Source organism: Oryza sativa, chromosome 6 (genome assembly GCF_034140825.1).
Source record: "Oryza sativa Japonica Group chromosome 6, ASM3414082v1".
NCBI lineage: Eukaryota > Viridiplantae > Streptophyta > Magnoliopsida > Poales > Poaceae > Oryza > Oryza sativa.
The window spans coordinates 13300919-13314811 of NC_089040.1; the positions used below are offsets into that span (position 1 = coordinate 13300919).

Genomic DNA, 13893 nt, shown 5'->3' on the forward strand with positions numbered 1-13893 from the left:
AAAAGTGAATGGCACAAGAATGTTACATGGAGGCCCAACAAAAATGTCACATCAAAGATACTAGTGTTTCTATTTTCATGTGATAGTGTATACATGATGATGAGTAGCCATCGTAGCCGAGAATTCTCAAATATAGGCATCCACAACCACTATCTTCAAACAAACACAGCTTTACGATTCAACTATAGCCCTCATCTTCCACAGAATTTCAAATTGAAAAGGGAGACCAACATAAGAAGCAACTTTTAAGGCCATATTCATATTCTTTTGAGAAAGAACCCTTTCTCCCCCCCCCCCAAGCATGTTCCCCAACATGCAAAACAAAGTGGCGGGTTAACGCTTGATTAATTAAATATTAACTTTAAAAATATAAAAATATGATTCAAAAGCAACTTTCTAGAAACCTTTTTTTTTCAAAAAAACATAGAAGTTGGTGAGATTGTGTTCTTTTGTGAGGGTTGAGAACCTTGCCCCTAGTATGCATAATGGAACAACAAATTAGCACATGATTGATTAAGTATTAGCTAAAAAACTTGAAAAATATATTAATATGATTTTTTAAGAAACTTTCCTATAGAACTTTTTTTTTGCAAAGCACCATTTAGCCAGTCGAGAAGCGTGCGCGTTGGAAACGATGGAGTATAAGTTGGGAAAGTATAGCATACAATGCAGCAACCCAAACTCAATACATAAATGTACAAAATGGAGAACATCATCCCCTTCTTCCACCCCCCCCCTTATATACAAAAATTTCGGAAGAGAAAACATTAAAATATCATTGATATCTTCTGTTGGACTAAATATTAACAGCTTCAGACCAAAGAAGGTTGCAAGATATGATAACCACGACAATCAGATTACACATTGAAAAATTGTGATCTAACTAGTTTTTCTTGAATGTTTGATTGATTTGGCTCTGGCCATTTACATCAATTCAACAACAAAAATCAATACCAAAGGTATAATGGAACACCCAATCTTGTCACATGCAGCAACTAGTAGGCTTCCTCAAGTCATAATATCAAATATCAAAATCAAATTGTGTCAAGTCAAGGCACATATCATCATTTAATCTTAGCCAGCTTAGCCAGTTAGCCACACGGTGAGCAGTAAGTTAAATACTGCAAGATACGAGTAATTTGTTTTTGTGTCAGAGTATGGGATATGTTATTTCTCTCAATTAGTATGATTGACCCTATGCCTTGGTAAAAAAAAATGGCAGCCACATTTAAAGCCTAATTACTTGGGGTGCAGGAAACCTTGAGGTAGCACCATGGGTTGCGTACTTAGGTACTTAGGTGTACTCATCCGGGTTTGTTCGGCTTCTAATAATTGGGACACCATCTTCCCTCCACACAATTCGGTCATCACACAAGGCAGTAACTACATCAACATAAACTTGATGCTCCTGAAAAATAAAAGTAATAAGTCAGCAAAAGAACAGATGAGATAACAACAATGATAGATAATTGATTTAAGATAATCAAAAGAATGGACCCCGAAGAAATCTCAGCTGAGCAGATGTTACCTCATGAAGGACTCTTGTAGCCAATTGCTCTAATATATCATTTGCTAACATAGACACAACTCTTTGGGCTAAAGTCCTTCCTATGTCATAGTGCTCATCCACAAAGTGCACAGTTGGACCTGAGTATCTGTGTACAGTTAGCAGTTCATGAAAAGATGTAATTTTCCTTGGAGACTGCAAATTGTTAGTTTAGCACCATTTTTCCTAATCAAAAGAAATCAACTTTGTCATAGTTGTGGACAACTTATGCTGACACCTAATTTTTGTGTTTTTGCAAAGTAAGATTTTGTTTTTCTTGGAAACAATATTAGGTAAACATGCAATGGATAGTAGCTACTTGTAGGTGCTAGAGAACTTGCAAATTGCAAAGTACCTAGCTCTAGATGCAACGACTGCTTTATGCACCTTTAAACCATAATAACCCTTGCCTCCAAATGCAGGGAGTAATGAAGGGTGGATATTCCATATAGATCTCGGATACGCCTGAACTAGCTCAACAGGTATAAGTTTCGAGTAGCTAGCAAGTAGAATGGAGTCAACTCTGAGTTCCCTGTTAACAGAAGATATCAATCGGCTGAAAGTCCTAACTACTGAGATATATTGCTTGTCCCAACAAAATAGTTTCAATAGGGAGTATTAAAGAAGCCAATCTTGTAGAATAAGACATGAGTGCATTGGGAGCTACAAAGTGAAGAACATGTAGTGGCTTGTCGTAAATCACAAGTGGAACATTACAGCATATCGGCCGATAGATAATAAAATAACATCTTATCATATTGCTCAAGTGATGCAATAACTTCGCTTATGGACACATCAACAACTGATGAAGAAACATTCTCAGACTAAGTAATATCAACCCAGATCATAAATGAAAGCACAAGCTCCCCTGGCTAAACCTGGTAGTAACGCATTGGGTTTATGGAACACATAATGAAACCTTTGTGTACTTGTGAACATTTTCTATGAGCAGCTATCTACGCATTTGACATTCTGTGGACACAGCTTAACAGTGAGTATGGAAAGCTCAAATGTTACCCTTCTCAACCTATTCTTGTACAAATTCACTAATTCAACACCTATAATAGATGAAATACGAAACCACAAAATGAAATTTCACAGCGCAAAGATGAGACCAACCTCAGAGTATTCAGCAATTCATTAGTAGATAGCCCCTTCGGCTCTGACTTGGAGTTAGGAAACACAACAACCAGTATGCCACTACACCTCGCATGCTCTGCGCCTCCATGGCCTGCAGCAATATTCCAATTCCACCACATCAAAAAAGGAAAAAAAAACATCAATAAATCCCTACCACTTTGATGTCACGCCCAGAAATTTAGCCCAAATTTCCAGACTATTTAGTGTATTATATCCCTGTCCAGGAATTAGCCAGGGTACACAAAACGACAAGTAATAAACAGTTCCAAACGTAAATAAAGCGTAAATACTTACAGAAGAGGCACTTAGTCCTCACACCAAAACGAAAGCAGCAGCAGCGGAAAAAGGCGATCCTAGCGGGGCTTTAGCTCCACTCCAGAGGCAAAACTCAACTGGGGTCTGAGCCTTGGTCCTCTAACTTCGTCTTCAGCTCAGAAGCAAAACACTTCTGAAAATGGGGAAATAGCAAGGCTGAGTACAACCACCGCACTTAGCAAGCCACACCAATGATGCAGACGTGCAAGGGGAATACAAGGATGGCTTGTGGCTATTTGCATAAAGGCGGTTGTAAAACATTTTATTGAGCAAAAGGGTACTAATAATGGTGAGTTGGAAGCCTACTTGGAATGGCACGTGCACATCCGAAGGTCACGAGGCATACGTTATATGTGAATGACCTTTATTTCTATTTATTTTTTTCTATTATTACTAGAAAACATACCCGTGCGTTACAACGGGTAAACTAAAATTATAAAAAAATATAAAAATATTGATTAGGGTTTATTTTTTCATGATATGAGCCATTTAAGAAAATATATTCCTAAAGAAAGAAAGTTCTAGAAAAAAAGAACGAAAACAATTTTCATAATTTCTTAGCAATTTTAAACAATTAAAATGGTACTAATATTATTCCTAAAAATAGAAAATACTTAAAATAATGAGAGAGAGAGAAATAAAATGATATTTGCCTGGCCCACAAACTTGCGGCCCATGAGGTAGCCTAGCGACGCGGCGGCTTGGGAATGTTGCCGGCCCAAGTCAGGATCGACCTAAACCGTTCATTTTGATGGACGGCTCGGATCGTTTCCAGATTCCATCAAAACCGAGCGTACCCGGAATCCCTAACCCTAGTCCCCTCCTCGCCCCCACACCGCAGGCCGCCTCTCCCCTTTCCCTCCCTTCTCCCCACGGCAGCCCCACTACCTCTCCCACGGCGGCACCACTGCCTCTTCCCACCGGCGACGCTGCTCCTTCTCCCCTCTCCCCACCAGCATCACCGTTCCCCCTCCCTCTTCCCCCACTGGCGCTGTCCCTTCCCCCACCAGTGGGCGGTGGCCCCTTTCCTCCTCGTCGGGGTGCATCCACCGCTCCGCTCGTTGCCATATCCGGCAGGTCGGCGGCATGGTGGCTCAGGATCTGGCTCCTCTCTCTCCCTCTCAACATCTCCCTAGCGCAGCGATGGGTCGACGACTTCCCGGCACGGCGGTGACGCGGTGGATCCCGGTGCAGTGACAGGTCGGCAGCGACCTCTCGCTCGCCCTTCCCACTCCTGTGTGATTTATTTGTGATCTGATTTGATTATCTCCTGTCATGTGATCTATTTTGGATGATTTTGTGATGATTCCTATTTGGATTGGGATTTTGTTTATGGGTTGGATGGTAATGATTTGGGATTTGGAGAGGGGCTGCGCGTGATGCGGTGATGGACCAAGCCAGATGAAAATCTCTACCGGAATCCTTACAGTTTTTTTAATTTGGTATAGGTATATATGAGTTAGATTAGATTCGATTAGAGATAGAGAACATATAAACAATGAAATCAGATAGAAATCAGATTTTTTTTCAGCCCTTTTTACATACAATCGGACTTTTTTTCACTCTTTTTTTATTTTAGACGAACGATGGAAACGCTTTCAATTTTCAATACACTACACATAGTCTTCATATTCCTTTTCTTATATTTGTATAATCAGCAAACTATTGAGCACATGTATGTCTAGATGATTTATCCTGATAAGTGCATTTAGCGAGAAATTTGTATCTATGTCATCGAAGAAGCTGGCTTCACTATAATGCCATCTTTTAAATGGGCTTCGATAAAATAGCATGGTCGAAGTGTTCGCTAAAATGCCATCGTGGATAATATTGCCCTTTAGCTTCTTCCTCATCCCTCCGACGCTCCCCTGCGCGTCATGTCGTCGCCGTCGGCCCTGGCTGCAGCTCACGATGCTCCAGCAACATCTCTGTTGAACACACCCATGGGCTCCAGCAACAAGGCTAGGAAGAAGGTGTAGCTAGAGCTCCTAGCGAACACCTCACAACTTCACCCATGGGATAGCTGGCAGGCATTTTAACGGCCAGTTTTATGCTTAGTGTTATCCGCTGAACAATTGACGAGCCATTGTGAGAACAACTGACGGAGATAGCTGGTAGGCTCGCATTTTAGCGAAACCAACTTTTCACGATGGCACATATGTAAATTTCTCGTACCTAGCTAGCATCCTGATTAAGATTAACCATGGTATACGCATTTGGTGCCCCAACAAGCTGACGATGAGAACAGTACAAGCAAAATGTCAAAATCTCTTATATTAAGGGATGAAGGGAGTACAGATATCCCAACAACATTGACTTCAAATTTTCAATGCGAACCCTCTGTAAGAAACTAAGTGTGAACCAAAATTGATTTAAATCAAATATTTGGGTTGACGAAAATGTTTGTTTGCCTACTGCCTGCAAGGCCAACAATTACAAAGCATGCGGGTTCTAAAGTTACATTTGCTGAACCGCGCATACGGAAGATTAACATCCCATATCAGCATACCGTAAGTTTGGGCCTTTCCCTGTGTCTTGTTGAGAGAATGCTTGTGATCGGCCGTTCGACCGAGAAAAAAAATCGGACAATATGCCGATGCCTCCTTCGCTTTCGCTGGACATGCTAAGTCTCTCTCTCTTTTTTCTTCTCCTTCCTACTTATACGCCATCTTTAGAAGTTGGATGCCTACACGATGACATGCAGTCTATGCGAGAGCATGTACATGCATGAGGTTTTATTTATAAGCTATGGATACTTTTTTTTCTTTCAAATTACTTATCCGATTTATAACAGTTGTATTCGTTGTAATTAAATCTTTATAGTAAGATCACATGTGATTATATTCTGATAAAAAAATATATTTTTTTCAACCATTCAAGTTGGATGCTTCACCTATGAGAAATAAATGTTGCAATTAGAAATTGACTATGCTGCATCTTTTAATTTTTGTGTTATAATGGATCTATTTTAAATGTTGCACTGGGTGTTTTTTTAATGTTTCAATAATTATTTTCTAATGTTTTAATAGTTTATTTGTAAATGGTGCACGTAGTGTCATTGGATGTTTCACTAAGTATTTTATAATGTTCCAACATTTATATCCCGTTGTTTCTTGTATAATATAAAAATGTTTTAAGTAGAACTGTAATCATATTATATATTTTCTCATAAATATAATCAAGCGATATCTATTTATAAAGATTTAGTTGTGATGAATATAATGATGAAATTGGATCATGGATCGAATAATTAATTTAGAAGGAAAAATAGAATAAAGTTTTTTAAAAAAGGTGGTTAAAAGAGAGATAAGATAAAGGAAAATAGAGCAGATAGCTAGCTACATGCAAATAGCAAGCATGCAGCAGTGGCAGCGTCACCCGCCTAAGAACCGTGTGAAAGCTCTACTTGGTACATGAGGAGGTAGCCGTCCGATATTTATGTAAATATCGAATGTCCGATCGGTAGTCCTCCCCGTGTTGTTGTGCATTTGTTGGCTGTTGCCGGCTTGTTTTCAATCGAAGATCAAAAGAATCGCTCTGCAACCGTGTGCAGTAGGACAGCAGTTGTGTTTATGGGCTGAGTCCGTCTTTAATTATAGAAACCCTAGTCACGATCTCTTAGCCAGATTTGCTGCCATCCCAAGCCCGTGGATCGACCGCTCCAGTGGCCATCAGCAATGGCAGATCTGCGTGTCGCAGTGCCACCTCTACTGGATCTGACCATTGCGGGGGTACCTTCGCTAGATCTGGCTGTTATGAGCTTAGCAACACCAGATCTACTCGCAAGGCCGTTGATAGCGGGGGAGGAGGAGTCGGGGCTAGGCCCAATTTAACTCTAGTAAATTCTATGAATCCACAATTAATCTTAAAGAATTAATATCACCTTGGAAACCAACATGGAGGGACCTCAACTTAAATAGGCTACTAATTGAGAGCACATGTTGGTGGGACTGCCACGCGTGCGCACGCCGAGCCGGCTAGGGCATGGCATGGCGAGCGGCGGGACAGGGCTGGCTGTTCTCCTCCCCTTCTGAACGTTACGTTTCAGTTGGAGCAATTAAGCATGTCAATTGCACCCGAAACATCTCTCTCCTGGTTAGACAGATAGAATAACGTTTTCTTCTATTCATCCTCTGGGTTGTTCTCTTCTTCCTCTCTTGGTACACCTCCCAACCTTCTGCTCCTCCGCAGCTTATGCTTTCTCTGCTTCTAAGCACTTGCACGCACGAGAGTGCTTGGAATGAGCAAACCTTAGGAACTTCGTCCACCTGAGAACCTACATGGGTAGCTAGGTGAGCAGTCAATTTTTTGGGAACGTTTTTTTCGTGTGACTGCTCTCGGCACTGCAACCTCTTCGTCAAGGTCACGTGACTACTTTTAGTACTGCAACCTCTTCTTCAAGGACTTCTTTCTCTATATGAGCATAGTCTCTTAAATGCCATTGATCGAGGCTAACTTCAATCACATGCATACACGTAAACAAACGACCATTTTTTAGGCATAGATATCGTAACCTGACCCGTATTAGTCCATACACATTTCCTGCATTTCCACCACAAATATATCAAAAACCACGCTTGGTTTCACACCATCGCTATTGGTTCAGTGTGAAGCAACAGTACAGTAGAGTAGCACTAGCGATTCAATTCGGTTTTCAGCTCAAACGAAACCAAAATGAACCATCGGTGTTTCTCTACATCATTATCGGTTCATGACTTGAATGGGCAGCCCAATCACTATCTGTTCAAGAAAGGAGTCGACAGTATTTGTAATACATGCGGCAGGCCTACTACCTTGCCCCCGCTGCTGTTATGGCAGTTTCATTTCAATCCTAGTCATATAAGCACAATACATTATCATCGCTATTTTCTATTTTCTTTTCTTCAACCTACAGGCTACAGTTCAATGTTTTGAACGTTACAGGGGACAAATGCCAATGAGAGCAACACCAACACTGACAATGAGAATGGCGACGAGGGCATTGCCGCAGAGAATGAGGACTAGGGACCAAACGCATCCCCTTACCTATTTAGGGCTTATGTGGTGTGAAGAATTTTTAATCCATAGGAATAGTACATACTAATTCATAGGAATTTTTCAAGAGGCTGGAGTAGATGAAAATTTTCCTATGTTTTCTCTCTACAACATGTAGAAAAGAAAATTTTTCTTTGGTTTTTCTATATTTCACTCTTAAAAACCGAATGATATTTATAGAGTACTAGTAAAAAAGGATTTTTACATATGGCCTGAGAGGGGTTTTCGCGTGTGGTAGAACTAGCCGCACACACCAAAGGATATGTGAAAATCGCTATTTTTGTATATGGGTGCTTATGTCGTCTGTACACAAAAATAAAAAATAAAAAATCATGAAACCCTAACCCTAAAAGCCGCCGCTGCCGTCCTCGTCGTCGCCATCATTTTTCGAGACCGCTACCACCGTCCTCGTTGTCGTCATCGTCACCGCCGTCCTCATCCTCATCCTCCTTCTCGTCGTCGGGTGTAGGGGTAGCGGGATCCGTGCGGGAGAGGAAAGGGGTGCCAGCTCCACCCCTCACGTTACCACCACCGCTCGTCGTCGTCGCCGCCGCCAAGCCTCCCTACCGCTGGATCCACTGCCACCACCGCCGCCCCTCCCACCCACCACTACCGAATCCACTTCCCCTAGCACCGCCGCTGCCCGATCCGCTCCTCTCGAGGCCAGCCGGTTGTGGATCCGCAAGGGAGGTGGAGAGGCCCCTTCGTCGTCACCGTCGCTAACCTCCTCCACCGCCGTCGTCGTGCCTCCGGCCGCCACTGCCGCCGAGAGAGAGAGAGAGAGAGTGTGTGTGTGTGTGTTGAGAGGAGAGGAGTTGGAGATCGAAGGAAATGAGTGGGGGAGAGAGAATGGAGGAGAGGAGACGAGTAGGGGAGAAGGCCCGTATAGATTTTTAAGGTGGAGGGAGACCGGCTGGACTTTTTGCAGGTGGGCCTCTTAACAAGCCCGCATGAGAAAATAGCAGACCCACCTATCAAAATCAATGTTTGCATACTAATCTATTAAGGAGCCATATGCGAAAATGCTGATCGATTTTTACAAACGTGACAAGTTACGGTCCATCGGCAAACTAAAGGGGGTCTCATCCAGAATAATCTTTTTTACCGTGGAGATTAATTCTCCAAATTCTTTACTTTTTACTCTCAACCGAGTAGGCCCTTGTGATATTCAACAACATATCAATAATCGTGAAGGGTAACCACAACCACAACATGCATCAGTCATGCGTGTGTACTGTAGCAATTAACATGGGGTGGATCCATAAACCGTGGAAGCAATTGCCTGTCGTGAGGGTATTCGGCTTTCAGCGGAGTAGATCCATAAACCGGTTGTTCTTCAGATTGATTGTGCCAGTGTGGAGGCTGCCCTCTTGAGCTCGGCACGTGATAGATCTCCAATTTGGCAGATAATCCAGGAAGCAAAAGCAACTTTTCCTATGTTGCCAGCGGTTCAGGTTAGAAGGGTTAGTAGGGGAGCAAATGCCGTTGCACATAGCTTAGGCCAGCTTGCGCTACGCCTGATGCAGTCGGCAGTTTGGCGCCTGCGTGCGCCGGAGTGTGTGTTGGAGTCTTTAGCAAAAGATTGTAATACACTTATTATTTAATAAATAAAGCTCCCTGTTTCCTCGCAAAAAAAAAATTAACATGGGGTGGGGATGACAACTCGAATATAGCCTTTTCAGCCATGACGAGGCCACTCCCAGACATTGCTGCCAGTTCAGCCGTAAAATGTGTAACTGCTCGCTGTGGATAGCCTTATCAGTGATGAGACAACTTAATTCAAGCTCTAGAATTTTCAGAGGGCCGGATGTGATCGATGCCCCCCGTAGTACTTCCCATAATAAGGATTTTGAGTTTTTATTTGTATTATTTGATCACTCGTCTTATTTAAAAAATTTTAAAAGTATTATTTATTTTTTTATTTACTTTATTATCCAAAGTATTTTAAGCACAACTTTTATTTTTTTATATTTACATAAATCTTTTTTAATAAGACAAGTGGTCAAACAGTATAAGCAAAATCTCTTATATTATGGGACGGAGGGAGTACCATTTTACAATCGGAGGATCGAATAAATTTTCTTTCTATTGCTCGCAGCACCATTTTTCAACAGCACAAGCTCATAAATATATACTACAATATATCGTCTGGCACTACCACAAGTTCTCTCATAGACACCTTTAACCAATAAAACCGGTTTCGCTAAAAAAATGTAGACCCATATTTGTTTTCTTGAGTTAAGTTATTTTCTTACCAAGCCGTTGCTCGTTTCCTCTACTAGCACGAGATAAAATTTTGGATACTCGTGACATGTTTTTTAAACTGCTAAACGGTACGTTTCGTGGAAAAACTTTCTATATGAAAGTTGCTCTAAAATATCAGATTAATCTATTTTTTAAGTGTGTAATAATTAAAAATCAATTAATCACACGTTATTACCACCTTATTTTACGTGAAACACTTAATCTTTCAAACACCACCTGAGTGTACATATCTCATATGGCTGAGTTTTTATCTCTACTTTCCCAACTCATCTCCCTCGTTTTCCACGCATAAGTTTTTTAAACTGCTAAACATTATATTTTTTGCAAAAAAAAATTATATGAAAGCTACTTAAAAAAATCATATTAATCATTTTTAAAATTTATTTTAGCTAATGCTTAATTAATCATGCTAAACGCTGCTTTGTTTTGCGTGCTAGGGACCAACCATCACTTCCAAACACACCCTAAATTTATTTTAGCTAATAATTAATTAATCTCTCTCTTGACTTTTGTTTTCATCGTTTCTTACATATGTGTTAATTTGTACTGGCATTTTATTATTTAGGAATCAAGTAAGCAATAGCCATTTTTCTTATATCTCCTATACAGTGATATGTACTAGAAAATTTACATTGTGGGATTTTAAATTTACAGCAACTTACACCTAAATGTTGAAAATAATGGTTGTTTTGTTATGAAAAATATTTGCTATAAATATGAATAGTAGCAAATAAAATAGTAGCCTAAAACCAAACTATATATATATATATATATATATATATATATATATATATATATATATATATATATATATATATATATATATATATATATATATATATATATATATATATATATATATATATATATATATATATATATATATATATATATATATATATATATATATATATATATATATATATATATATATATATATATATATATATATATATATATATATATATATAGGACACTCATATGGGGCACCATGGTGCCCGGGCACCATGGTTTCAAATGCACAAAATCACTCAAATTTTTCAAAATTTTCAAATTGTGAGTATATACCTAGTTATAAGAATTCGATTCATACCTATACCTATCAACAAAACAACTCAAATTTAACTTTATTTCACAATCCATGATTACATACCTAACTAATTATATGTATGGATGCTATATACCTAGAATCAAAATCTAACAAAAACAAGTTCAAATTCAGTTCAAACTTGCTTTCAACTAGTTAGTAAAGTAGTTAATATTAATACCTAAATAATTGAAAAAGTTTCATGCTCATTTGAATTGGGTATATACTCAATTTCAACAATGGTGCCCGGGCACCATGGAGCACCAAACAAATTTACTATATATATACATATATATATATATATATATATATATATATATATATATATATATATATATATATATATATATATATATATATATATATATATATATATATATATATATATATATATATATATATATATATATACATAGTTATGATTATGAATAGATGAGATTTTGTTATTCAAATTGAATAAACTAAAGGAGGTGGGCATTGGCATTTTTTTAGTTTCCATTCCTCTCATCATCAATGCAGCAACTTTATGTCTTTTAGAAGAATTTCTTATAATACATTATTCATCACCATAAAGAAAACAACGGTTTATATATATATATATATATATATATATATATATATATATATATATATATATATATATATATATATATATTACTTCTGTTTTTAATAGACTAGAAAAAATCTAGTATTGTTATACAGTTTAGTTATGATAAAATTCACTACGGGAATTCGCGTGAAATTTTTTTTAAGAAAATCATAAGCTGCAATTAGGAGTCTAACTTTCATTTCAAGTTAGCATACGAGTTTTCTTAAAAAGATTTCTTATACGACTCCTTCTGTATTTCTAAAAGCAAACAAAGTTAAAATCCGACTCAGCACAAATATGTATTTATAAAAGCGAACAACTTAAAAACCGACTCAAATACGGATGACGTATCAAAATACCGGTAAAAACATCTTTAATTTTGAGTTTTCTTAAAGAGATTTCTTATACGACTCCTTTTGTATTTCTACAAACTTAAAATCCGACTCAAACACATATATATATTTATAAAAGCGAATGAACTTAAAAACCGACTCAAAATACGAATGACGTACCAAAATACCGGCAAAATCATCTTTAATTTTTATAATAGTAGAGATGATGTCATTAACTATTGAAAACAATAAAATAAGTCCTAACAAAATAAATAATATTTATATAAAAACTTTTTTTTAAAAAAAAAGATGAATGGTGAAACGTTATGTTATAAGTTAATGGTGTCATCTACGGACAAAACAGAGGGAGGATGTCATATGTGGATGTTTGTTAAAAATATTTTGGAGCAACATATCAGACGATTGGCCTAAGATAGCATCATCAACAACTCTAAACTGCTAAGTTGGACTCTTATGTATTAGTGGCGCACATCATCGCCCATTTTGTAGGAGTGGTAGCACATCTAATTTCTAAAGAAAGAAATGTTCCTTTCATCTGGGAATTATCAAAATATAATAGTAACAAAGAGCAGCACAATTTATCAAAAATAAAATTGAGCAAATGCGCGTTCGTACACCCAACACATAGAATCTGTGTTACAAAAAAAATATATATATTTCGGTAAATCCTGCGTCACCCTGGGGAGGATAGTTTATGATTTTTTATCAGGCCATGCACTAAAAAACAGAGCAAAAGCGGATCACATGATGGTGTAAAATAATAAAGCTGATGGGTAAGCAACAAGCTAAGATTCAACCACTCCATGTGTACGAGTATAAAACAATAGTGCTGCTGCAAGTCTGCACAACTGCTCGCACTCTGGTCTGTTTCATCAGGGAGGAAAGCGTGTGCGCCCACACACTGTTGCAGGACTGTAACAGTGTTTGCAGCTTAGCGGATCTCTCGTCAACCACAGATCGGAAACGAGATGCACGCTGTACAAGGAGATGATAATATTACAGGGGAAAAAAACGATATTCTGTGTCATATCATGTAGCTGGCTGACCACCAAATCCCACCCCTTCCATGCTGCCTCGATCACACATACATATTCTGATATTCGGTGGAATTTCAGCACATATAGCAATAGAAAAGGTGAAGAAATAAGAATACATGTACACTTCAACCCATAATAATTTTTCAAGAGGTTTGAGTGGTTGGAAAATTGTATGCGCATTCCATGAACCAAATGGCACTCCTAGAAAATTAATCATTAGGAATTCAGATCCTTATATTTTTCTTTAAACCGAACAAGCCCTAAACATATGTCTTAAGTTTTATTAAGCCTAAAACTTTCATATATAGATATAGTGTAATAATAGCTTAATTATATTATGTTACCTCTATAATAGAATATAGAAATTTTTAGGATTGGTATGCGTATTTAAAAAAAATAGAGGGAATTAAATACGAGAAAGTTACGATTGGTTAAGAGTAGAAAGTGAGTATGGAATTTAAATATTAAAGATTGTGATTGGTTGAGAAGAAAATTTATTTAGAGAAATTGATGTATTTTTGAACAAA

At 38.1% G+C, this 13893-nt stretch overlaps 1 protein-coding gene across 1 annotated transcript; it reads right to left on the minus strand.

The window, feature by feature from the left end:
- Positions 1-1294: 1294 nt before the first annotated feature.
- On the minus strand, positions 1295-7983 carry LOC112939360 (phosphoribosylglycinamide formyltransferase, chloroplastic). Its single transcript, XM_066311717.1, has 5 exons — positions 7923-7983; positions 2666-2777; positions 1902-2078; positions 1529-1655; positions 1295-1408 (listed from the first exon to the last, which is right to left on the minus strand). The coding sequence occupies exons 1-5, from the start codon at positions 7981-7983 to the stop codon at positions 1295-1297; spliced, it is 591 nt and encodes a 196-aa protein (XP_066167814.1).
- Between the last annotated feature and the right edge of the window lie 5910 nt (positions 7984-13893).

Coding starts and splice junctions, on each gene's coding strand:
- LOC112939360 (XM_066311717.1), bottom strand. CDS start 7,983: ATGCCCTCGTCGCCATTCTCATTGTCAGTGTTGGTGTTGCTCTCATTG. Junction 2,778..7,922: donor CTCATTGGCATTTGTCCCCT/GTAACGTTCAAA, acceptor ATATTGCTGCAG/GCCATGGAGGCGCAGAGCAT. Junction 1,656..1,901: donor GTCGTTGCATCTAGAGCTAG/GTACTTTGCAAT, acceptor AACTGTACACAG/ATACTCAGGTCCAACTGTGC.